This window comes from Barbatula barbatula (assembly GCF_947034865.1).
Source record: "Barbatula barbatula genome assembly, chromosome: 21".
Lineage (NCBI taxonomy): Eukaryota > Metazoa > Chordata > Actinopteri > Cypriniformes > Nemacheilidae > Barbatula > Barbatula barbatula.
This window is the reverse complement of record NC_136784.1, coordinates 4,364,811-4,390,719: the sequence shown is the minus strand read 5'-3', so window position 1 is coordinate 4,390,719 and position 25,909 is coordinate 4,364,811. Positions and strand designations below refer to the sequence as shown.

Sequence of the window (25,909 nt, the reverse complement as noted above, 5' to 3'; positions counted from 1 at the left end):
CAACATGAAATTGTTTTTTGTTTACATTGACCGGATGTAGCAACAACTGATGAATCCGGAGGTTCATGATGTTCATATTTGCTTTACGTATACCTCAGCTCTTTCCATTTTCAAGGCTTTTATCATAACTCGTTTTAAAACCAAAATAATAACCATTTGATGACTCAAATCTTTATTCTGTAAAAATGTGTTCCTTCAGAAGGTCAACTTTATTTAAAACAAGACATTTAGACTAAGTGCTTTGTGTTATTCAGTTGGGTGTCTTAGATGTGACGTTTTAGCATTGTGCTAATCCTAACACCTAATGCTTGTGGGGAATGCGGGAGTCATCATTTGGCAGAAGTCATTTTCGGCACCACACCGGCACTCGCCATTTTGAGGGGCAGGGTGGGCGAGGACCGTATGTTCGGGTAGGGTGGGGGAAGACGACGGCATGTTGGTAAAATGGCTTCAGAAAAGTCCCATGCCCATTACGCACATCGTCAAGTGTGTTTGAAGGCGCGCGCGGTGTGCGTGTGCTTTGACAATGCGCAACAACGTCATAAAGCAGTGCGATGTTTAGAAGCCACGCGTCATTTGTTTTTTTATGCTACCATTCTGAGTTCCTTTTAAAACAACAAACAATAACAAACCTATCGTGTCCTTGCCTTTTCCGCGAGCATGTGTTATATTCTGTCGTCCTACCCTTAAAAACTAAAATAATTATGACATAGCATGTGACGACAACGAAGCTTTTCTTTGCCCTTATTTTACAACTAAATGGTTCACTAGGCTAGAATGTCGGACGTTTTACCATGTAACGCCACCCGGAAGTTGTATGACTGCCCGGAAACGACCACTGTGATGCGAACAGAAGTACCCGAGGGAAGACGGGGGCACTAAAAATTGACACGGGGCGGAAAATATTTGGCCGACCATAATCCGTTGAAAATTACGCGCAAAACTGACCAGAAGAACAGTTTCTGTTAAAACCCTACGTTGATAATAATACAGTGAGAGACTGAACGTTAGCGAGCTCATCCAGCGGAAATCGGGGTTTGTTTAACGGATCGAAAGCGATGGAGAGGCCTCCGAGAGTGTTTTTCCACGGGATGAGGAAAATTGACCTGCTAACCTGAAATCGGAAACCGCCTTTGTGCACATCTACGCTTTCGGCGCCCTTTTCGCATAAGTTATTTTCACGCTTTGCTCTTCATCGTGACTGTCTGCGTTGACGTGCAGGTGCGAATCCCAAACATTTGAATTCGTTTTGTTGTTGTGCAAAAGGCTACGACGTCTTTATTTAGCTAGCTAAGAGGCTAGCGCAGTGGAGTGCGCTGATAGCCCGAATTCGTCTGACGGGCTGCACTCACAGTCTTCTTGTTTGTGTTACTGTTTTTCTGACATTTAGTTTGCCCTTGCGTGACAAGTAGCATGCATGCTTTTATGCAGAATTAGGGTAGACTGTTGCCAAGTTGTGCGTAAATGAAACGAGTCTTATTGTGATTTATTTCAAAACTTTTTGGTGTGCCATAGAGGGATGTGATTGAAAAAGGGAATCCGGCTCTCCCCCTCCCTCATCCCTCTGCAGTCAACAAAATCATACCGGAGAACAATCGGCGCATTTCCTTAAATCTCCGAAGGCCTCGGTAAGTTTACGTTACTTGCAGTTTTTAATTGTGGCTTAATGAATATCTCGTGTGTGTCTGTAATGTTGACATTAGCACCCTTGAACTGATGACAAGACCTCATGATGTCGTCTTTCTTTGCTCAGTTTTACACATAACGTGCTGAGTTTGAGTTCTGACATTGTTGTAATTTTGCATGTTAATTTAGGGAAGGTTTATTGAGACCTTTTTTGTTTTTTTAGTACTTGCACGTTATTTATAGTGTAACGAATTGAGAGTTGGTGAAATGGAACATAGGAATGTCAACCATTTGGTGTTATGTCGGTGTTTTTTCTACAATTTAAAAACTATAGCTATGTTTGTACCTGACGGGCATAAATTCAATAATTATGTTATTGTTATTTGTTTTTTTTAAAACAAAGTTAAGTTGCTAAGTTGTGCTACATGTGTAATGGTTGAATAATTCATTCATTAGATGACCTATTTTACAATCGTAAAAGGAGTTTACAGTTTATGCATTTATAAACAACAGACATTTTAGTGCCAGTTTTGTATTCAGTTTTGGAAAGTACGTTATACATGTTCGTTGTGTGCTATATCAGCATGCTTATTTGGCCTAAAGAAGGCACAGGTCATCCTAGTTCTAGATGAGGTTGATAGTTTTATACTAATAAAATATAACACTCAAGTCATGTTTGATGTGTGTGCTTTGTCAGTGTTACTTTACAGTACAGGATTTGATGTCATTGCATATTCTTATTGTGACTGCTTTATTGCTTGTTTTGTCAAGATTTCCTTTTATACTGTTTGACATCCGTTTTGCCTCTTCTAATTGTGTGAGTGTTATAGATAAATAATGCTTAGTTGCTTAAGTTTCCAATTTCCAATTATTTATTTGATTTGCCCTTATTTATTTATTTGTTTATTTACAATCTGATAGTAAAGTTGAGAAACTGTTGTTACCTGATTATTTATTCAGTTTTTTCCCATCTCTTCTGTTATTTTGTATTTCTGTCATTTATTGTATTTTGTTACTTTAATACTGTTTTTGTTGCTGTTACTTATAGGTCATATATTAAACATGCACACAAATATTGCATCCAGTATTTGTGCGTTTTCATTATATTTAATTAAAAGGGATATTGTGTTTTTAATTACCAGTACTTCCAAGATGTGAGTGGCATTGTTTTTTCAAGATGCTTTGGAAGATATTTTGTTGAATTAATGAGAGTCAAAAACGCTTATCTAATACATTCAGCACAGAAGTAATCCCTACCCCTTGATGTGAAATTGGCGTCTTTTAAAGCAAATCAAATGGTCAGTGCAAGAAACTTGACGCTATTATTATAGATATGGCTATTATTGCATCTTCGGGTGAATTCCAATCGTGTTCATGTGCCCCACGCACTTAAAAGTATAGATCCTTTGAAGTGCAAGTTCTGGAGGTAGATGAACAGCTGTTTTCGTAAATATAGCTGTTTAAATCATACATAATAAATGCAGTAACAAATATAACAGTTTTTCCCGTACCTGAGACAACAGTTCATGTGGTGTAGTACAATTTTGAGTCTAAAAGGCGTCCAAACATAGCCCTGATGTCTGATCTAAAACAAGGCAAAACTTGGGCTATCAGTGAAAATCTAATAGCAGTCTAACTATAGACCAAGAATAGAGTAGTCATCAATTAGACGGCTATTGAACGACTACATGTACAGTACCCTCCACTAATATTGGCACCCTTGGTAGGGAAGGCTGTAAAATAAATTTGTATTGTTTCTCCTTTTGATCTTTTATACAAACAAATCTATTTAATTCCAACATTTCATTAAAGTAAAACAATTGTAAGTGGGGGGAATATCACATTAGGAAAAAACATTTCTGTAATACACCCTGGTCACAATTATAGGCTTGAGAATATATGGCAAGTCATCCGAGTCTATTCCTTTATACAGAACATGATGCCATGTATCTGACCAAGATGTCCAGCACCTCTTTTTTTATTCCTGTGTGCACCAAACCTATCTTGTGTTATTGCTGCCAAAAAAACACAATTTCATTACATAAGGCCATAGAACCCAGTACTGGTTGAAGTTCCAGTATGGCAGATTCATATGGGGGAGTTTGCTTTTGCATGAGAGCAGAAGACTTGTTTCTTGAACATTGTCCCAAACAACTTGAAGAGGTGCAGTTCTCCTTTGTTCATTAGATGCTAATGCTTACTGACCCCAAAATTTTCCACCTGTGCTCTTAGAGGAGTCTTTGGCCACTCAATTTCTTCTCCTTGCTGTGCATTGAGACAATTTAGAGACACATCCTCTTCCAAGCTGATTTTCAACATCTCCAGTCCATTAAAACTTCTTGATCATTGCCCTGATGTTGGAAATTAAGTTGCTTTAACTATTTCCTTAAAGCTATTTTGTATAGCTCAAGAGAACTATATTGCACATCATATTCTTTCGTTTTATCCATTATGATAAATGATTAAGTGGGTTTGGGCTTTGTGTAACTAATAGTTATTCTCCTGTGCAAAAATAAGCTATGAATGGACAACATGTTTCTAGTCACCTTGGTGTGCTAAGAAAATGTAAAAATCAATTAAATTTACTAAGGAGTTATTTCGCTGCCTCAGAATTATAAGGTTTTATCTGACACTTTGGTCAAAATGTAGTCATTCACATATTCTTATTCTGTGACAATTTATTTACATTATGCCATGTTTGTTTATTTTTTTAAATGTGTGCATTTTGGGACTTTTTTTAAGAAAACAAAAAGGTTCTATCTACAAAATGGAAATATAATTTGGTGCTATAAGGTTCTATCTGCAAGAGCCAATCAGCATTTTCAATGCACACAAGAGGACCAATCATGATCAGCTTTCTTTCTCATGTGACCGGACTCCTCAGTGACAGGGGAATATCTGAGGAAACTGTGCAACACAAAACAATGTTTAAAAGAAACCTCAAGGTTGACTGTTTTATTGATACTTTTGTCAACGAGAGCAGCTCAAACGACAGTATTTTTTGTTTTGTTTTAGGTTTTGTTGAGCAGAGATATTTTTTTATTTTCTTACATAATGCCAAATAGTCAACAACTTCAAGAGTCTTGATTACCACAATAAAGTAATTTGATCTGTTCCACCTTCTGTGGATAAAACATGGACACAACATTTTGTACGACCTTTTATGCGAGAAAAAAGCATCCTAAAATATGAATTAAGTGTCATTGTTTTAATGTAAATTTACCTTTTTAAACATTATTATACATTAATTTCGTGTTTGACAAAATATATATGTAAATTATTTGTGATGCTTGAAAATGTATTGTTTTAATGACTTTCCTGCAGATAGAATCCCAAAAGGGATTTTTCAGAATCAAAACGTTCCATTTGCGTTTGACCTGTTCCAAAAAAACACATTTCAGAAAATGTTGATATTGTACGTTTGAAATACATTTAGGGTTTCTGTATTTTTCATGTATAAAAGAGATTTGTTCCTCATATTATTTTTGCAATATGAAATGCAAAAACGTCAAAGACTACTCAGACATAGATCCTTAGAAGAAGTTTTTTAATAAAAGATCAAAAGGAAAAAATATATTTACCAAGGGTGCCAATATTATTGAAGGTAACCGTATAGGCTTTCAGAGAATATCATAAATTACACAGCTAATAAACATCTAATAGAAAACAAAACAATGGCTATATTATTATTTTATTCATCAAAACAACTTAAAGATTTTATTAAGAAAAAAAGGTCCAATGTGTAATTTTTGGGACGATCTATTGATAGAAATGCAATATTATATATATATATATATAGCTATACCTTCATAGAAATGTAATATAATATACATAGCTATGCATTCAGAGCTGTATGAAGATCATACACAATGAAGCGTTATGTTTTTATTACTTAACAACTAGTTATTTATCTATATACACTGCGGGTCCCTCTGCATGGAATGCTTTTGCCATGTCGCCATGTTGTTTCTACAGTAACCCTCTACAGAACGTGTTTAGTAAAAACACTATCTCATTCGGGAAAGATGTGAAAACGTGACAACACCTTCCTCTCTCAGCCTCCATAGTGATTCAAAAGCGAGGGGTGGAGCCATTGGTTGCAAGTCGCAACCTCTTAAAATTACACCATGGTCCTTCAAATGAAAATAACTTGCCCTTAAAGGGATAGTTTAGCCAAAAATTAAAGTTCTGTCATAATTTACTCACTCTCAAGTTGTTTAAAAAACTGTATAAAATTAATTGTTCTGTTCTACTTAAACCAAACCTTGTCTGTAAAACTGGGCCATTTTATGCTGATTGTTATAACTTCTATTATTAGTTGTATTCAAATATAATTTCTCTATACTTGTTTTTTGTTTGTTTGACGATGTGTCTGCGTTGTTTCCCTATGTTACATTGTTGTGATTGATTGTTTGTTAATTATTTTTAATCACATTCAGAAACAATTATTTTGGATTAGAAAGTTGATCATTTACATGAATTGCAAGTATATGTCATTGATGCAATGTTTTGTTATTATTTAGACATGTTAATGCTTTGATTTAAAAGCTAATGTTATTTTTCTCTTTTTTATTAGGACTGCCAAGGTGCTTTCAACAAACAGGAGGAGGAGGAGGAGGAGGAGGAACTACTAGGTCATAACACTGTGCTTGTGGTCTTCCAGTGGAGGTGATATAGAAGGAGGTTGGATACACACGGTGGACAATCTGACCTTTCACCTATTCACTCCGAATCGATTTATTGAAGAAATTTGGTTGCTCATCATCATTCTCATTAGATGAAGACATTTCTAAGGAATTCACAAATTGGGGCCATTTCCATCAGCATTTTTCAAAAAAAATACATAAATATAAAAATGACATCTCTTTGCTTCAATTTTAATGACCTGCAACACTAAATGATTTGGTTGTCAGTGGTAAATATTTGTGAACAAAAACTCATATTGTATTAATAGACATGGTTTTAATGTTTTAACTGTAGTTTTGAAAGAGATCAGTTTATCGCATGATATTGTAAATCATTTTTGCTCTTTCTTTTGTTACTTATTTATAGATAATTATTTAATCCAAAACTTCCACAGTTTTACCACATGGAGTGGCCCACTATCATAGCCAAAACATTTTTTTCTTGGATGGAATATCACAGCATCAAATAAGTTACTTTTTTAGAGACATTTATTTAAAACTCTTAAGCTGCTAGCAGATTACTTTAAAGCTTTATCTTGATTAATATAGGCCATTTGGTAGAATAGTTAACTTTGCTTCAAAGGAACAGGAAAATCCTAGGCACGTCCCTCAACAGTCAGAGGGAGATGTTTCAGTTTGGAAAATACCCAATGGACATTTTAGAAATGCTCAGTGGACACCAGGCTCACCAGTTCAAAGGACTGGGGCTGGAAAGACAACTGCAGCACCAACAACAGGTTCAACTTCAGCACCATCAGCAGCTTCAACAGCAGCAGCAGCAGCAGCAACAGAGTGAGGCCTCTGGCAGCCTCCTGTCTGGGCTTGGTCTTGGTTCCCTTCAAGGGTCAAGAAGTAATGCATTTGCCGACTCCTCATCACTGTTTGCTAAAATGAGTGCACCCCCTCCACCTCTTCCACAACAGACTCAGTCCTCGTCTCAGAGCACACGTAAATCTAGCAAGATGAGCAGCAGCAGTGGGAGTGGCAGTTCTGCCTCTGCCTATCCGCAGTTCCTACGTACCTTTCACCCGGCTGAGGCTGCTTTAGCCCAGGAACAGCTTCATTCAGGAATGGGGCGTTTCGATTTTGCAGGAGGAAGTACTGGAGGAGTTGTAACATCTGCTCCACCTCCACCACCCTTGCATCCTGGCCTGTCTGTTCCTCAGCCATCTCCTGGACCATCGTCTGCATCACCCTCCCCGTCAAGTTCAACCACCACTTCTAATAACCCCCCTAGCAGTAGCAGTTCAGTGACTGGATTAGTTGGAGCCCAGTCTGACGCAAGAAGTTTACACCAGCAGTTCAGTTGCATGCTTGCTGCAAATCAGTACCTTTTCTCTGGAGTTCCCACAAATGCTAGTTTGGAACAGTTTCTAGTTCAGCAGGGACCCCACAATCATCTTGGTCTCACAGACTCCAATACAGGTCTTGCTCCCCCTCCCGCCCTTCATCCTTCTCACACCCATGGCCATCCAGCTCCCCAGCCCCAGCAACAGCAACAGCAGCTGCCACCTCATGCGTTGTCCCACCCACACAGCCATGCCCATCCACACCACCCTCTTCACCCTGCCCCCCAACCATCACCTCTCGGTGGTTTTGATTTTCAAGGCATTCCTGTTCTTTCCTCTAATCAGCTGGCATCCCTAATGCAACAAGAAGCAGGTCTCCCTTTGCCACTCCCACTCCATCTCTCTGTACCAAAGGATGATGGGAAAGGAGATAACGGATCTGGGGCTGGAGGAATTGGAGGTAGTGGCAGCAGGAGAAAGAAAGCCATGGCTGGCTACCTGCCCCAGAGGAAGACAGATGGTAGCGGTAGCAGCAGTACTAGCAGTGCTAACTGCCACGGCAGCTCTGGGGCACATGGTCATGATGGGTCCTCTGGTCTTGTGGGAGGAGGTGGAGGGGTTGGTATGAGGGGTCTTAGTGGTGACCCCTCCTCCATCCTCTCCTCGTCAACACCATCCTCCACTTCTTCAACTGTCTCCTCCTCTTCTTCCTCTGCCCCATCATCAAATTCTGCATCTGTGCTGGTAACAAATATCTCCCAGAATCCCAAATCTGAAAACCAGCAGTCAATGACTCCTAATATCACACAGCCTGAGCAAGAGCCAGTTTATCATTGTGGAGAGTGTGGCAAGTCTTTTTCTCATCTCCCAAGCCTTCGTCGACACATACGCTGCCATGAAGATGGTGGTAATCGTCCAAACAGCAGTACAAACTCAAATCTTCAACATCAGTCAGATCTCCCCCACTCAACACAGGATGGCATTTCTCAAGAAGCTCACCACCAGCATGAGCAGAATCCAGACCGATTGTCTTCCGCTTGCTCAAGTCCAGATAAGTCCTACTGTTGTAATGAATGTGGAAAGGGGTTCAAGAAAAGAGGTCACCTCCTCCAGCATGGTGTTATCCACTCTGGAGATCGTCCATATGCCTGCTCTGTCTGTGAGCGTTCATTCAACCGCCGAGAGTCGCTCACCCGACATGAAAAAATTCACGAAGAGAAGCCCTACCGCTGTCCAGCGTGTGGCCGTTGCTTTAGAGAGAGCACTTCCTTGCTCAACCATGCTGCCTCTGGGAACTGTGGCAAGCCAGGGAGGAGATCCAGAAGCAGTGATGGTAGCTCAATAAGTTCAGTAGACAGCAAAGTTGAAAATGATTTCCCAGGTGGACAAATGAGTGATGCAAAAGAACTAGTGTTTTGCAAAAATGAGGATAGCACAGCAGGGATGTCCTGTGATAGCATGTATACACAGGGAAGAAACGGCAGCCAAAATCCAGTGGGCAAAACTGAAGAAAAATATAACCCTGAATATTCAAGAGACCCTTATCAAACAACATACAGAGTGGATGACTACCGTCGCCAACAGGGCAACCCGTCATCCTACTCTGGAGACTCGTGTAACAACAGCATGTCAAGTCCAGCTCTCAGAAAAGCTCCGTTAGCCCCAACACTTCATCCACATCCTCAAAATCAGCAGCACCATCCCCAACAGCAGTCTCATCTTCCTCTCTCTTCTCTTTTGGATGACTCTGAAGATGAAGTCACAAGTAGTGCCATGTCTGCAATTGCTGCAGCTGCTGCCGCCTCTGTCCTGCCTGCCGAGATGAACAATACTGGTGGACGAGAAGAACGAAGGGACATCATCGGTGGTCTGTTAGGAGGGCTTGGCTTTGGGTCAATGGGCCCCTCTTCATCCACATCTGCAGGTAATGGTGGAAATGAAGAATGCCTCAGTGGATCAATGATACCCTTATCTCACCCCACCCAGCAGCAGCAGCAACAGCCTCCTAACTCACAAAATGCCAATCCTAATGCCAAACCCAAGCGCCCACGCAAGCCCAGACAGAAAAGAGAGCCTAGACCTGATGGGACTCCAGGAGAAGGAGTTAAACGTCGCAGAAGCAATCCGGGCGGGGCTGCTGGAGATGGGTCAGAAAGGCCTTATTTGTGCACTGTTTGTGGGCGGGGCTTTAGCAGACGTGAAACTCTACGTCGTCATGAACGTGTGCACACAGGGGAGAAACCTTTTCATTGTGACATCTGTGGAAAAGACTTTAGAGAACCTTTTCACCTCACCAAACATCATACTGTTCACTCGGGGGAGAAGAACTACAAATGTTCTCTCTGCGGAAAAGACTTTGGATATGCACAGAGTCTAAAAAGGCATGAAAAGCTGCATCTAAGAGGTGATTTTAAGCCAAGGCGAAGTAAAACCAAATCTGCTGCAAATCAAGCCACTGCTAATCAAGATCAACCCAATCAAACCAATCAATCTAACCCTGGCGCTTATTACTCTTATTCTCAGGATAGTAAAGTTCAAGGATCTAATGCTAGCACAAGTAACCAACCCCCTCCTAAGCTGTACACATGTGAGATCTGTTGGAAATCTTTCCGCCATCACTTCCACCTGACCGCTCATCACCAAGCCATTCACGAACATGGTGGGGAGAAACTCTTTTCATGTGAAGTCTGTGGTAAAGCTTTCTCTTACTCCAACAGCCTGACAAGACATAGATTATCTCAACATGGATTGTCTCGAACGGGGCCAACAACACAACCAACAGGAAGTGAATCTATTGGAACGGCCCCATCTGTTTCAGAAAGTGAGGCGGCAACCAATGCTCTCCTTCATATAACACCTGAAAGTGGAGGTCATGGAGTACAACAGCCCCATTCAACAATCGCTCACACACAGCATTCCCAGAATGCTGGTTACTCCCCTCTTTTCTACACTCCTGAGTCAGGACATCACAATTCAAATGTATCCTCACACCCCCAACATCTGCACTACTCCAACCCCAATATGGGTCCCCTCCAGCTTCAGCAGCCATTAAGCGGGAAGGGGCAGCTTATTTATTCAGGGGTTCCAGGTAACACCCATCATTCCACTCCACCTCACATCCACATCTCCCCACCCCACCACTCTCAGCAGCACCACCAGCAACAGCACCCTTTCTCAATGCAGTCTCAACATCTACAACAAAGCCCACAGACCCAAGAGAATGCCACCCAGTGGAAGAAAGAAAAAAAAAAGAAGAAAAAATATCAGCCGACTGGTGCTTTGCCGTCAATGAGCGCATTCAGTGCTTACGAAATTGCCAGGAGGCAAATATACCTAAAAAGGAAAAAATGCAGGCTCCAGCAGCAGCGGAAAAGGAAGAAGTGGATAGCTCAGCTGAGGTGGGCCAAGTTTACTGGAGGAGGACTTGGAATAAGTGTCGGTGGAGGCGCGTGGCGTGTGGGACGGTTAAGGTTTAGAGGCCTGAAGTCTCTCATTGTCCCCTTGAGGTCACACTCCTGTCCTATCTGTCCCTGCACCACTTTTACAAGTCGCATATCTCTTTCAGTTCACCGTGCATCCAGGCATCCGGCAAGAAAACACGGCCGACATGCCCGCCTGCACTGCATAGTCTGTGGAAAGCATTCACGAAGGCTACTGTCAGCTCTTCGTCATCGGGCCTACCACCTTTCTCAAGGGGCTTTCTCTTGCTCTCGGTGCCCCTCTCGCTTTTGGAATGACACTCACCTGCAGCGCCACAAATTTGCTTGTCGACGTGTCCGTAGAGGATGCAAAATTTCAATAAAGTGGACTTCAATATGGCCGAGGACCATATTGAAAGATCGACAAATGTGTCAAGCTACAGGCACTAAATAAAATTGACATCTGTAAGAGCAAAAGGCCTTAAAATCATATTTGGAGTCAAAGATAACATGAAAGTAGGCATAAAAGCACCACACAATCAACTCCTTAATCGTGTGGTCAGACTTTAACCATGGGAGTGCCTCTTAAAAAAAAGACTGACATGAAAATAAGCCTGGACCTAAAGAACCATCTATTGTAGACATGGATCTCTAACACGGTTTCTCCAAAGGGGAAGAATATTCTAGATCGTTTTATTTCTTTTGGTAGCACCTTTGTTGTAATGGTAGCAACTTTATCCTCTTCAAATACATTCATTATGTATTTTCTTAACTTTATTTGTGCTGCAATGATGGATGCATACCAGTGAAAGTGAACTAATCTGAAAAGTAACAATCTATTCTTTAAACTAGTTCCCCCTCCAATATTCAGATTTTAACGGTATTGCCTTTGTTTACTCTCAGATATACCTAGCATTTTGTTCCTTGTGGTGTTTTTTTGTTTTTTTTCCACCTGTCTTGCTGTCTTCATGTTGAAATGCAAATGTTTAACCTGAAACTGAAAGTTACTGGTTGAGAAGCAGATTACGTACATAGCGTGTGTATGCTCTTTGAACAACTGTTGTTAAAGACACTTCTTGTTCAATTTAACTGTGTCTCAGAGATAAACCACCAGGACTCGCTGCAGTAAAACTGTCAAAATGTGCAAAATGGTCTGCAGAGCTGATGCAGAGGGGACAGATGGTGTTGTTAATGCCACGTTCCTGTGTTTAGTGTCACCTGTTTTTCAAGAAATATGTAATGAACCTTTACAGGTGTTTCTATGGCAAGTGTTAATGTCTTTGATTGCGAGATTGGCTTGAGGGAGTGAGGTATAGCCAGTCTGTACTGTAAAATACGTATTATATTTTATTATGTAACAGTTGTGTTCTTTCTTTTTTTATTATTCAAAGTATAAGTTCTTTTTTTTAATCATTTTTACTATTTTAGGGGTGGGTGGGTGTGTGGCAGGGTCTGTAAGTGTAAGATGTGGGGAATATATGTATCAGTGTGATTTTTAATCCCTGCCTCTGTAACCCAAACCACAGTTTAGCCCAGCTTTCCCAACACTATTGCATTCATTCTCAAAACGTTACTTAGCTCTACTGTTCCAATGTTTTCCTCTCAGTAAACTAAAATATAAATACTAAACAACTGTTTTCTTTTTCTGAGCTAACAGAGATGTTGAGTTCCTCAGAAAACAAATAAAACCATGTCAAAAAATGTAAAACAATCGTATTGGTATTGAATTGTTGTACACTACTGGTCAAAGGTTTAGGGTAACTACTTTTGTTTTATTTTTACACATTTTAGTAAAAAGTAAACTTATCAAAGCTATGGAGTAAGGCAAATGAAACTATGGAAATAATTGGATATTTTTAATATTCCATTACAAAACCAATGCAAGTCATTGGGTACCGCCGATGTTTGGTTACCAACATTCTTCCAAATTTCTTTTGTGTTCTGTAGCAAAGAAAGCCATAAAGGTTTGATATGAAGAGGGTGAGTAAGTGATGACACAAGTTTCATTTTTAGCTGAACCGACCATCCATGCTGGGTTTGCTTTTGTATTAAAAGAAACGTGTCAGCACAACTCAATTTTGACTACAAAACTAACTGAAAAAATATGTAAGCCTTCGAATCAAAAGGTTTTAAAAAACATGCTAAGTTAAGTTATTTTAAACTTTTGACTGTTTTGCGTGTGTATTAGAAACAAAGCTGATGAGCAGATTTTTTTATTTGTTATTTATAGCATACAGGTTAAATGATAAATAAACATTGAGAGCCAGGTGTTAAGCACCTGGCGCCATGGTGTTGTTGTTGGCTGCATGGGGCTGTTTACAGTTCATGTGTTTTGTCACATGCCCTGTGTGTGCCACACTCGAAGAGAGGTGGAGGTAAGAATGCCTTTAAGCGTGGGTTTGTTTTGGTGTGTCAGGGGAACACAACAGTCTGCTCACTTATTGCATGTCAGTGTTTCCAAGCGAAAGTTTAATGAGTTCAGCACAGGGCATCAGCTCACATGATCAACTAAAAATTAACATGAAAGTTGAGATTGCTAACTGTGTCCTCTAGATGGCGGTCATGTATTCTTTGTGGCAGTGGGTTCGGAGATTTAAATCAATTTGCCTGCAAGGCTGTTGAAAAGATTGATCCTACACAATATGAGTGCTTCTGTATGTGTTCTTATTTCTTTTAATCTGGATAATTTAATTTGTGTGAATTGTTCTCAACCTGTCGTTCATTATTTAATGTTTAGTTATAAATTATTTTTTTCCAGCGCTATTTTCCCACTTTAAATTATTTCAACTGCATGGCTCAACCTGGATTAGGTGTTAAAACAAGGAATGACCGATTCCTTAGCCACCTCATCTTCCATTGGACAGGTCAGACCTCCTTACCTTGCAGGTACTCAAATGCATTTTGAACATTTTTGTAAGATCACACATTTCAAAATGATCCAAAGATTTCAACAAGGATTTTATTAATCAAAAAGTTAGAAACCTGCATATGCCTTTTAAAATGCAAGCATAGATTAGATTAGATTAGATTCAACTTTATTGTCATTACACATATACAATTACAGTGTAACGAAATGTAGTTTAGGTCTAACCAGAAGTGCAATAAGCAAGTGCAGGATACACAGCTTGAATAATACAGAAATAACAAAATAAATACAGTAAACACTGGGCATGAACTATGAAAATATTTTACAGTAGGTATGTATGTACTATGAACAATATATACAGATGACTATATACTATGAACATTAGAATGTGTGAATTAAACAAACATTGTCATGTTACTAAATAGTTTTTTCATTCACGTGCCTATGCAGCAAGCCCTGCCTATTGATGCACACAAAGACGATCATGATCACAAATTTGAGCATTATTTCAAAAGTGCTCCCTTTTAACCTTGCAACTGTAACATTGTTGAACATGTTTTTAAAGATGCACATGTGTTTTTATTTATAACGTGTGTTGACGCTTCTTTTTATTTGTTGTCATTTTTCAGCACGCAAAGGCAGATTCCATCTGATCTCTGCATCTGACAAGAGTTGCCTGCACTAATCCACAAAGATCTCACCAAGCCGCCTTTGCATGTTGTTTTACTCCCATCTCACGCGGCACTAGCATGGGGAAAACTTTGGGAGGAGCGACTGACCTAGTTTTGTCCAATAGAAATGCGCGAAGGGCAGATACTGACCTACTTTAAGCCAATCACGTGAAGGAGAGGCCGCCGGTAGGTAGCGATCGCGCGTGCCTGGTCCATGTGCTTTCTATGAGGTCTGGTACTGTCTTTAATGTACTATGGAAATACAATTGTGTCGGCCAAAACGAAACACTCACGTTTTGGCTTATTGTGACAAGTGACAGCTAGCGACGATAATGAATGGACGTGATCGTGTTTATTTCTTATGTATATTAATAATAATAATTATATTATGCAATGCAAACAGCTGCAACTCTTCCGAATCTTTGCAGCCGTTTATTTTTCGGCCACGTCTCTACATGCAGTGTCGTTCTCGCATACGTGCAATATGCTTTCCGTGCAGCTCGATAAAGCAAATGAAATAACTTTTGTGTGCCATGCAACGTCATTTTGTGCAAATGCATCTTGAGCACAATTTGATCTTTGTGCCTGACTACACGCTCGTACAGTACAGTTCGATCGCTGAAAAATAAACGGCGGAAAACTTGGCGAAAACGGGGTGGTCCGACTTTAATATTCATGACAGGGTGCATACTATTGGCCACCGCTGCGCGTTAAGCAGTTTGTGGGCGGTGATCCAGGAGGTGTGTAACATGAATAATAAATAGCCCCGCCTCTCTGTGCCGTTCCCCTCGTGAAAGGTGATGTCACGAGCGCTGCCCGTGTATGTTCCAGTGACTCTTGCTACGATTCCGAGCGCTCGCTTTACTGAGTGCCCGGAGAGAGAGAGAGAGAGAGAGAGAGAGAGAGTGAGAAAGAGGTTGCGGAGGTTAGCGACAAAAATAACGAGAGAGAGAGAGAACAACAAAGAAGGCAGAGGAATAATAACAGCCATCCGTCTTAACCATGATAGCTCACGTTTTAATGTTTGTTGTATTTTAAAGCGGAACCATTTTGTTTTTCTTTTGCATACATTTGTTTCAAATCAGAGCAAGTCACCGATACTCGATACGGAGTTTTCCCGAGGTCTTTCGATTCGATTCAGTCCGATTTTATAGTTTACTCGCAGTTTCCTGCACAATTCTATCTTCGCCTCCATGGACGGGGAATATTTCTGTCATGGCCGAGACGAGCATCAAATAAACCCGATGACAAGCGTCGACAATTGAGGTGCGATCCCGCCGAAGATCAAAGCAACGAATTGAGAAAACGATTATCGTCAGAATAAAGGGAGACGGTGCGCGCTTTTGAAAGGATGAAGAACAACTCCAGCCTTTCCACTTGAGCGGACCTTACGGGAGGACGTCGATTCACTTCGCTTTCCCAGTGGGAACGGATTAGGAGAATTTTAAATGTTCGCAAACCTTCATCTGCACCCCGAGACATTTATTTAACTTCTGCTGCGGTTCGGAACGTTACAACCTGCTCACCTGTCTAGTGATCTCAAAAGTTATTTTAACTGACTCGAGCTGGACTATTGGTGCCACACCGAGGAATGTCCAGACCGATTTCTCAGATATTGCCACCTGACCTTCCGGCAGGGACAAGTCCACAGCTCGGACCTTCTAACCCTGCAGGTACCACCACTAATGGCCACCTGAATAACTCCATGGCCAGTCTGAAATCTCTTCTTCAGCTGCCTATTAAAGGGGACCAGAGAGCAAAAGACTGCTGCGAGATGAAAGGTGACTCTCTCTCTCTCTCTCTCTCGTCCTCTAATCCACATTTGTTATTGTTGTCATTACTGTATATTCCTTCTATGAAGTCTTGTCAACAATAACATAAGTCATTTTTCGTTATGTTTTACCCTGTTTATTCACATTTACATATCGAAAGCACCAAGATAAGTTTGTTTACTGCACCACCTCTCTGTCTCAGACCTTTGAGACCAGGAAACGTCTTCTTCTCCACACTCACTTCAATCCAAATGATAAATTGTTTATGTGAATGTGCGGAATCAATGCAGATGAAGGAAATGTAGAGCTGTAACACTGTCTTAAAGGGATTTTAAAGCTCCCATGGCTGCCATTAAAGGGATGCCGTTGTCAAATACGAGAGGTGTTGTCTGTTAATACGGATGTACACTAACATGTCCGTCGTCTCAATTGCGCTCTCGTGTGGCTGATCTACGTCACATCACTTTTCGTTAAAAGTTACTTCGAGGGGCAGGATAAAAGATCAACATTTAGATATATACAAATATTTGTTAACATCATAAGTATATTATCTGTCATTGTCTTCTGGTGTACCTCTTTTAAGTGGTTGGTTTGACACCGTTGAAAACTCCCACTCCTTTAATTCTTAGCTCTATGTAGCGTCTTTTCTTTATGACATACAGCTCTTTATATTCCTTTATTACCCTCTTCTCTATCAGTTAATATGTTGGCCATCTATCCATCTCCTTATTCTGCTTCCACTTCCCTTTTTTCAGAACACTGTTGTTGCGTAAAACGCTGCTTTTTCTAGCGATCACTGTGCACTTCATATTCCCCAGCTCCATCTTCAAAAGCCCCTGCGTTGAAGATGACAGCTCAGCTCGCTGCTTTGAGCTCTTCCCTCAGAATCCCTCGTGTGGCGGTCTCATCCGATCTCATTTGTCAAATCCCCCCCATCCCAATCTCTCATCTCTTCATCCCAGTGACGCGCAGAGAGAGAAACTGCCATCTTGGCCTCTGGCATTCCAGCCTTGTGCATGGCATTATGCGCTTCCAAGTCCGCTGCAGCTGCGATGGCTTTCCTTTCCAAGCTATGGTTCACGTGTCATGTTCTCACATGATCTTTGTTTATTCATTACACACTGTGCGCTTTTATGTGCAGAGCAAGGGCATGTAATCTGAAGATACCAGTGTGTTTGTGAACCTCATAAGCATTTAGATTGAGAATAGCCGGAGTTAGAAAACATTCACAGCATGAACGTTGTAAATTTAAGGAATTTAAATGAAAATATATCATCGATTTACTTTGATCAACTTTGAATGAACAAACAAGAATGAATTATTTAAGTATACAGGATACGAACCCATGACCGGGTGTTCCCAGCTCCATGCTCTATATGTCAAACTAAATGACCACCGCGTGTAATGTAAACATGTTTACTCATTTATATACTCTCGTTCATCTGCTCACAGATAAAGACAAACCTTCGGACTCTGATGAGGATTCGTTGGGCGGAGTCGGGGGCATGAACGCCGGCAACGGCTCCCTACGCTCCACCAATCAGCCCGCCTTCCTCGGACCGCTGCTATGGGAGCGCTCGTTGCCGTGCGACGGCGGCGGCCTGTTCCAGCTCCAGTACATGGACCTGGAGGAGTTCTTGACTGAGAACGGGATGGGGTGCATGCCGTCTGGTAACACCTGCAGTACGGCCGCCCAGGTGCCCTCCCAGAGCACGCAGTCGGCCGTTCCCAGCCAGAGCTCCCAGTGCCCTCCTTCTTCCTCTCCACCGTGCTCTTCCTCCGCTTCCTCCATATCGTCCCTGTCTTCTTCGTCCTCGTCATCTTCATTGCTGGGACTGGACGTGCCGCAGGGGCCTGGACTGCTGGGAGGTCCTGAGTGTCTGCATGGTGAGCACCCTATCAAGTTTTTCGTGAGATGGCCAGCGAGCCCTGTAGCTTGTTATCGGTTGGATTTGCTGCGTGCTTGACGCAGTGTTTATAAACCGTGTGAAATAGCTATGTGACAAATTTGCGTGTTTGTGCGATAATGTTTCACTTGCGGTGCGGACTGTGTGTGCATTGGCGCAGACACGAGCAGGAATGTCTATGTGGCTCGTCTGGTCTGCACTGATGCATGATGGGATGTCTAAAACTGGACTGTGATGCCAAGAGCAATGGAGGCTTTAAGGGCACAGCTGTGTGTGTGCAGTGGAAGCTTTACAGCATTATTATTAGAGCAAATAATATTGAACTGCAATATTTGCAGAAGTACCAAATTTAGTACTGGCAAAACAAACAACAAAAATCCTTTATGTTAATTATGTTATTGGTAATAAAACAACAGTCAGCAACATTTACACCCCTAATCGAGAACATGTTTAATTCTTTTAAATGATTTCTGAGGATTCTGTATCAGTGTTTAATGTTTAAAACGCTGCACATATGGAGGGAGAGGGTACTGGAGCCGATGACTGCATTTCTGCATGTTTTGAAATCTCTCCCTCTCTGTGTTCCCTCCCTCCTGCTCCCTCACACGTTGGGGCCATGTGCAGGCGACGCGTCACGTGCTGCTGCAGAGAGCAATGAGAGAGAGATAGACGGGAGAGAACAGACGGGGAGGAGAAGGAGGGGCGAGAGTGGAATAGAAAGAGAAAAGCTACAAGTCTTATGGGTTATGTCTCTTTCTGGGATTTGTGTTTCGATAGATAGATAGATGGATGGATAGATGGATAGATGGATAGATGGATAGATGGATAGATAGATAGATAGATAGATAGATAGATAGATAGATAGATAGATAGATAGATAGATAGATAGATAGATAGATAGATAGATAGATAGATAGATAGACTAAATAAGCATTGTCTCTTTTGGTTTGTATGTTTATGCTTTTCTATGAGAATTGTGCACACAGCTGTCTCAATTTTGTCTTCTCCCGCATGTAAAGGAAGAGTCCCAAAGGACAGCTGGCGCTCATTGGAAGCCACACGTTTTTCTCTTGGTAGTTTGCAGATAGATGGAGAAGACAGGAACTTGAGAATACATTTTGGTGGGAAGGGAGCACTTTTCGCGTTACATTCTTTAATGAATATTTTTTTTTTTAAATTTTTAATGAATAAAAAAAACTTAGGAAGATCCCCTGAGTGTTTGAGCTCATTATTAAATTGCAAAGAATGTGATTATTGTTTACATGAGCAAATTGGGATTTCAAAAGCTGTTCACGTCTCAAGCTGGATCCCTCCGCTATTGAAATTAACAGAATTATCTGGTTATGACATTTTTAGCGATATTCAAAAAGATATTTAGTTTTATTATTAAATTATAAATCAAATTTTATTATTTCAATTTTATATGTGTCTTAACAAATCTATTAGATCACCACCACCGAATGTAAGATTTGTGCCACTGCTGCCCTAAACTAACAATATTGGGGATTACCCAAATAATTGTTTGGTTTCTGTAATGGTTAATCCACCAGTATGTGTAAGATCTTTAGTCACAGTAGTATTGCCAATAATGCTAAAATAATATTATGGCTGTTATCCATGAATTCGAAGACATAGTCACCCAAAAATGAATATTCTGTCAACATTTACTCACCTTCGTGTCATTTCAAACCTGTTCTGCAGAACACAAAATAATATATTTTAGAAAATGTTGGTGATTGAAAAACAGCAGTACCCATTGACTTGCATTGGTTTTGTGTCCATGCAATAGAAGTCAATGGATTCTGCTGTTGTTCAATTACGCAACATTCTTTAAAATTTTACAGAAGAAAAAATGTCATACAGATTTGAAAGGAGAAGAGGGCAATGTATAATCAATAAATGATGACACAATAAATTTTTTTGGGCGAACTATCCCTTTAACTGTTTTACAATAAAAGCCAGAAAAATAGAATAGCAATTAATTTCTATACAGCCAACAGAGACTGGAAAAGTACATAAAAACAATGCCTGCACGAATGCAAGCTGTCATCAAAGCCAAAGGAGGTCATAGAAAGTATTGTGCTTCAATTGTTTATTATGTGTCAAAGACTATTTAGTTATTTGCCTAATAAATAACACTACAGTTATTAGATTAAACAGGTTTGGACAAATTCTTGAAACATTTGTGCTTTCTTTATTATCGATTGGTCTTATATGTTTTTAAGCACTGTATAATGTATCTGTGTTGAAAATTACTCGCATACACTTTAAACCCAGAACTCATAGAGGCTAAATGAGAAACCGCCATTACAGATAATGCATCACAATTAATGTTAAGTGCTGTCCAAATGCAGGGCTATTGCAGCATATTTCAACTAAAAAGGGGAAGTCAAAAGTCAATCGCTGTTGTAAAGGGCTGAATCTATTTATATAATATTAAGAAAGAACAAAACGTGACTGTTTTCAAAGTCGATTTTAGGATGTGTTTCTGGATGTTTATAACATGGTTTGAATGGCAGGTTGGCTTGTTACGGCCTTGCCTGCAAGCTGCTGACATTGGCAAGCGTCCACGTTAGCTTTTGCTGCACCCTGGTGGTCAACATGAGCCGCTGCAGCCAGTCGAGGAACATACACAAGCATTGTTTCTAATCCTCTTTGCCTTTAGCCCAGACACATGCTGGGTTATTCTGTCTGCTGCGACATGTGATTGACTGTTTTTGTTCTCCCTCTCTCAACAGGGGCTCAAACTGTACCACCTGACCCCTCTCCAAGCCCGTCCTGCCCACCTCCGCCGGTAGTTCCGCCCACTAACGCGTCCGACGTCATGGTGAACTTTGATCCGGACCCAGCTGACCTCGCCTTGTCCAGCGTGCCGGGTCAGGAGGCGTTTGATCCGCGCCGGCATCGCTTTACAGAGGACGAGCTGAAGCCTCAGCCCATGATTAAGAAGGCCCGCAAAATGCTGGTTCCAGATGAACATAAGGTACTTCCATTCGCTTTTCTTTTAGAAAATACTTTTATTGCAATGCTTGACATGATATCGTAGTAGATAGACATCTATCTTTGTGATCTCAGGTAAAAAGAACAATTTATGTCCAGCGTCCAAATAATAATAATTCCTTACAGCACCTTAAAAAACTCATCTTGAATACTTGTACCGCACAAGGATATTTCAAATCTAAAGCCTCTATTTCATTTTGTGCCTTATACACCTTAAACATAATACAACAACTGTTTTGTCCAATGAAAATAATCAGATCTTTTCTTTTTCCCTCCACCCAAAGGACGACAAGTACTGGAGCCGGCGCTACAAGAACAACGAAGCGGCGAAGCGTTCCCGTGACGCCCGCCGTCTAAAAGAGAACCAGATCTCCGTTCGAGCAGCATTCCTGGAGCGGGAAAACTCAGCCCTCCGTCAGGAAGTGGCAGAGATGCGAAAAGAGCTGGGCCGCTGTCGCAACATCATCAACAAATACGAGAGCCGCCACGAAGACTTATGAAAGGAGAAACGAAGAACAGAAACGGGAGAGAGACATTTTTAAATGAGTGTTTTAGGGGCTGTCCTGGAATGCCATTTTCTCTTTCTCTTATTGTTTTTCAAATAAGCACTACGATACTCTTGTCACAAATATACATTTCGTAAGCGCAGGGATCGGGTGAACGGGGTGGCCTGGTGCTTGATTGAAACGAATACTTGAAATGTGCGATTTGGACGGTTAACAGGATGTTCACAATGGTCTACCTTGCACAAGTGCACAAAAAGCAGTCACTAAATCGAGTAGATCGTGTATGATGTCACGTAGCCCTTGTGAACATCCTCCTCCCACACTGGCCGATTTTCTCCGAGAGAGAGCTATAAAGGAGGTGGTAGAGATGTAATTTTTTTCTATGACAAAAAATATTGTATATTTTTGAACTGTTAGGGGCAGATATAATAGAGCAGAAGAACGGCAGGAGGAATGTGGGCGGCGACGAGAGCTCGGAAGAGATTTTGACATAGGAGAACTGTATATTTTTATACTTGCAGTGGCAGGCTGGTGACGAGATTTTGGAAATAATCTTTTTTGTATATTTTATATAGGGGTGGGGAAGCTGGCTGTATGAAGAAGTTCAGGAGCGCTATTGCTAAATGATATATTTTTAACATCAGAAGCAGGTCCGGCAGATATTGTTCGAAGAACGTCAATAAGAGAAACCGAGAGCTTATAGGAAACTCCTGCATGGAGAAAAATGGCACGCAAAGGTGTAAACTGTATAGTTAATTTTCATCATGGGTTTGTTCAAGCACTTGTTCTGGTATCTTCTCTTTGATTCCTTTTCTTAAATTCAGTATGCGTGTGTTTTATCCTGTGGTGAGAGGGGGAGAGAGACCGACATCCTATCACTATGCTTGGAGAGTCTTCACATTTTCAAATGTATATATTTAATAAATCCACACACTTGTTTGCACACACGTACCATTTTTCAAACCAACTGGACGTGGGTTTTCACGGAGGCTCTCTTAAGAACTGAAGAGCTGTGAATCACAGGCCCGTGTTCAGTTCAGCAATATTCTCACTCTCTGTCTCGATCTCTCCTCCTTGAGTTTTTGACGTTGTGAACCGCATCGGTGCTGGTGTGGCATATCTCACCCGGGTCGAGTCCGTGGCGAGTGGGTTGCATGCTTGCGCATGCTTGCGTATTTTCCCGCGTAGGAACACGCACTTGTGTTTGCGACTGTCGTTTTATATGGTGCTCACCCAGTCTCTTGACCCGAACGCACAGTTTGCCTATAACCTTTTGTTCTTTTGTTTCGTTCGTTGTACGAGGAATGGTGTATATGTAGATCTTCTATACATTTCCTCAGAAAATGAGCCTGACACCCCTCCCCCAAAAAGGACATGCACCCTAATACTAATGTACCATACAAATGACAGTATATTATATAAACTATTAAACAATTCCTTCACTAGATATATGTGTGTATATGCTTGAATATGTGACTATAGATGTAATTTGCATAACTTGAATATTTCAATGTAGTATCTTTGCGATAAAAACAGACAAGGCGGATCTGATTATGATCAGTTTTCTCAGGTGTCTGGGAGGACGGTAAAAATGTGCCACACCGGTCGGCAAAACTGTGGAATTGCACTTGATCGTTTGTCCACATTTTTGGAGCCAGCTCATGGCGACTGTGTAGAATTCCACGGAAATGTGCACTATCACAATATTTTTGGAGGAAGGTTCTGTTTAAAAACACACACACACACACACACACACACACACACACACACACACACACACACACAATAAAAAGGATAAAAACAATGCTGGATATATAACTTTATTACTTTACACGTAGGAATTAATGTCTTTCCCTTTTTAAGCTCGTTGCTCCGTTATTGCTTAGATTATCATTGTTGTTGTTATGATTATATTCTCGTTTCTTTTGAGCGATTTCTTGCAACTTTTTCGACAGAGATGTTTCACTCTTTTACCTTCTATGTACAAGACCATCTTGAATTGAGCCTGTTCACTGTTGGAAACGTCCACAAAGACTGTGCGAGGCCTCGCTTGCGATGACGAGGGCCGTAATGTTGTCCTTGTGTGTGTGAATTTGATATAACCTGAACCAACTAATAGTGGACTCTGTTCCTTTCTCATGACTGAACTTGTACCACCTTTGACTTGGCGCTTGTTTCAAGGCCACGTCAGCGCAGTACCGTTTTTGTTATCGTAGAACTGAAGCGTACGCCAAGTTTTAAAAACGCTGAAGAGCTTACAACTTTTGACAGTCCTATTTTTCTATGTAACTGTGTGCACAAACTCTTTCACAGGCATTGGTGGCGAGCCACTTAATGTTATTGCGGGTATTGTATTCATCCCTCTTCACATGTTGATTATAAAAAGCCCCTGCTTGTGACTGTTATGAACTACAACTTCCATGAGTGCAACGCTACCAAACTTGATCACTTGGTAATGTCTACCGTTCCTGCCTATAGGGATGCTGGGAGATGTGGTCTGGCTTATATCCTGAAACACCCAATAAATAATTACCCCATTCACTGAACAGAATCCATGTGCTGTGAATCCAAATGAACTTAAATGGCGTAAAACAAACTTTAATTTGCAGATAAGAGAATCTGGATCAATGGGCTAAGCTAAGCTGTACCAAAAGGAATTACTGAAATAGCAGCTCAGCCCTCGTGTGTTTGTGTGTTCTGTTTGCTTTGGTATCGTAGGTCTCTAAGCTAAACGAATAAAGGTTAACAGCAGCTGTGTCACACACCCTATCGGTCAACTATCCAAACCAGTTTCAGGAGCTCTTTGACCTGCATGCACCATCTGCATGACCTTGCACATAGTTAGGTCAATACATTTTAATGCTACAGCTAAAAAGGTTAGTTCACCTAAAAATAAAAGTCCTGTCATCATTTATTTAACCTCATGTCACAAGAGAATATCATTTGAGAAAGGTCTCAGTGGTTTTGTCAATGAAAGTCAATGGGTAGCAATGTTGTTTTGGTTCCAACATTCCTCAAAATATCTCCTTTTGTGTTCTGCAGAAAGTCAAACAGGTTTTGGATGACTAAATCATGAACAAATTTTCATTTTTGGGTGAACTATCGCTTTAGTCTGGATCTTAAACTTTTCTAGGTGAAGATTTAAAACAGACCAATGCAGACAGATCCTCTTCACTAACCTTGAAGATCATTTAATCATGACATTCCTTGCTCTTATAAAAGAACATTCAAATATATAAGACAAGATCTTTTATGATGGTTAAAATGACTACATGACTACAAAATATACATCTAAATGCTTTTCTGTGTTGTGTATTGGAATGATACAAAAGGTATAGACTTGGCATTGAGTTATCCAGTCAAGTCGAGGCTTATCTACACCACTGGAGACTGGATCTGCTCCGGTGAGTTTGGTGTGAACATGTATCATGAGACAACAAGAAATGGAAATAGAGAAATTAAAACAACAAGGTGCTGCAACAATAAATGTCACATGAAATAAAATTTAAATGATACCCTATATATTATTTACACACATTTGAGGCCGAGTGCTGGGATGAGATGTGAGATGAACAGGTGTGAAATAACACAGAGAATAGGAGTGAGAGAGAGGAAGTGTGAAAATAAGTGGAATTTAAAGCATATAAAAAAACGGAGGCCTATGTAAAAATTATATTTTGCTTCTGCATTTGATTGCATGCGTTTAAAATAAAGCTTCCTGCATTTTTATTGAAGTTTTTAAAAGTCTTATTCATTTGAACTATTCGTGCTTCCACAAAAACCCATGTAAGACTTTTTTATTCTTCCTGCAATCAATACTAACAAATCACGCTGCCCCTCTCTTTCTCTCTGTTATTCATCTCTTTCTATCTCACACCTCATCCGAGCCCTGTGCCTCAAATACTTGTCTCCTTAGCAACTGGTTGGTAACTCTCGGCTGTAAGGACCTCACGGGCAGTCCAAGAGAGCTCGGGTGGGGGGGGGAGTATGACAGCAAGAAATGCCAAAAATGTCCCCCGTTAAAGTTTTTCCTGACCACAATATCGCTAAGCATTTATTTGGTTTATGTTATACATTTAAGTTGTGTTGGATGACACCTGCTCCTTCTGAGATTAAAATATTCACATAATTTAGATTTTCAATGCTTCAGTAGCTTTAACTTTAATAC

General features: G+C 40.7%; 2 protein-coding genes across 2 annotated transcripts; both read left to right on the top strand.

Moving 5' to 3' along the window:
* The first annotated feature begins 284 nt into the window (after positions 1–284).
* Positions 285–12,708, top strand: znf865 (zinc finger protein 865). Its single transcript, XM_079485201.1, has 3 exons — positions 285–1,221; positions 1,516–1,628; positions 6,203–12,708. The coding sequence occupies exon 3, from the start codon at positions 6,938–6,940 to the stop codon at positions 11,471–11,473; it is 4,536 nt and encodes a 1,511-aa protein (XP_079341327.1). The 5' UTR covers positions 285–1,221; positions 1,516–1,628; positions 6,203–6,937; the 3' UTR covers positions 11,474–12,708.
* Positions 12,709–15,340: 2,632 nt separating this feature from the next.
* Positions 15,341–23,188, top strand: dbpa (D site albumin promoter binding protein a). The gene is made up of 4 exons (XM_079485202.1): positions 15,341–16,337; positions 17,781–18,215; positions 20,974–21,218; positions 21,520–23,188. The coding sequence occupies exons 1-4, from the start codon at positions 16,148–16,150 to the stop codon at positions 21,733–21,735; spliced, it is 1,086 nt and encodes a 361-aa protein (XP_079341328.1). The 5' UTR covers positions 15,341–16,147; the 3' UTR covers positions 21,736–23,188.
* Positions 23,189–25,909: the final 2,721 nt, after the last annotated feature.

What these genes read in the sequence shown, in the direction of transcription:
- znf865 (XM_079485201.1), top strand. Translation starts at nt 6,938, where the DNA reads ATGTTTCAGTTTGGAAAATACCCAATGGACATTTTAGAAATGCTCAGT.
- dbpa (XM_079485202.1), top strand. Translation starts at nt 16,148, where the DNA reads ATGTCCAGACCGATTTCTCAGATATTGCCACCTGACCTTCCGGCAGGG. An exon ending in AGGTCCTGAGTGTCTGCATG is followed by an intron (nt 18,216 to 20,973) that starts GTGAGCACCCTA and finishes CTCTCTCAACAG; the next exon opens with GGGCTCAAACTGTACCACCT. An exon ending in TGGTTCCAGATGAACATAAG is followed by an intron (nt 21,219 to 21,519) that starts GTACTTCCATTC and finishes CTCCACCCAAAG; the next exon opens with GACGACAAGTACTGGAGCCG.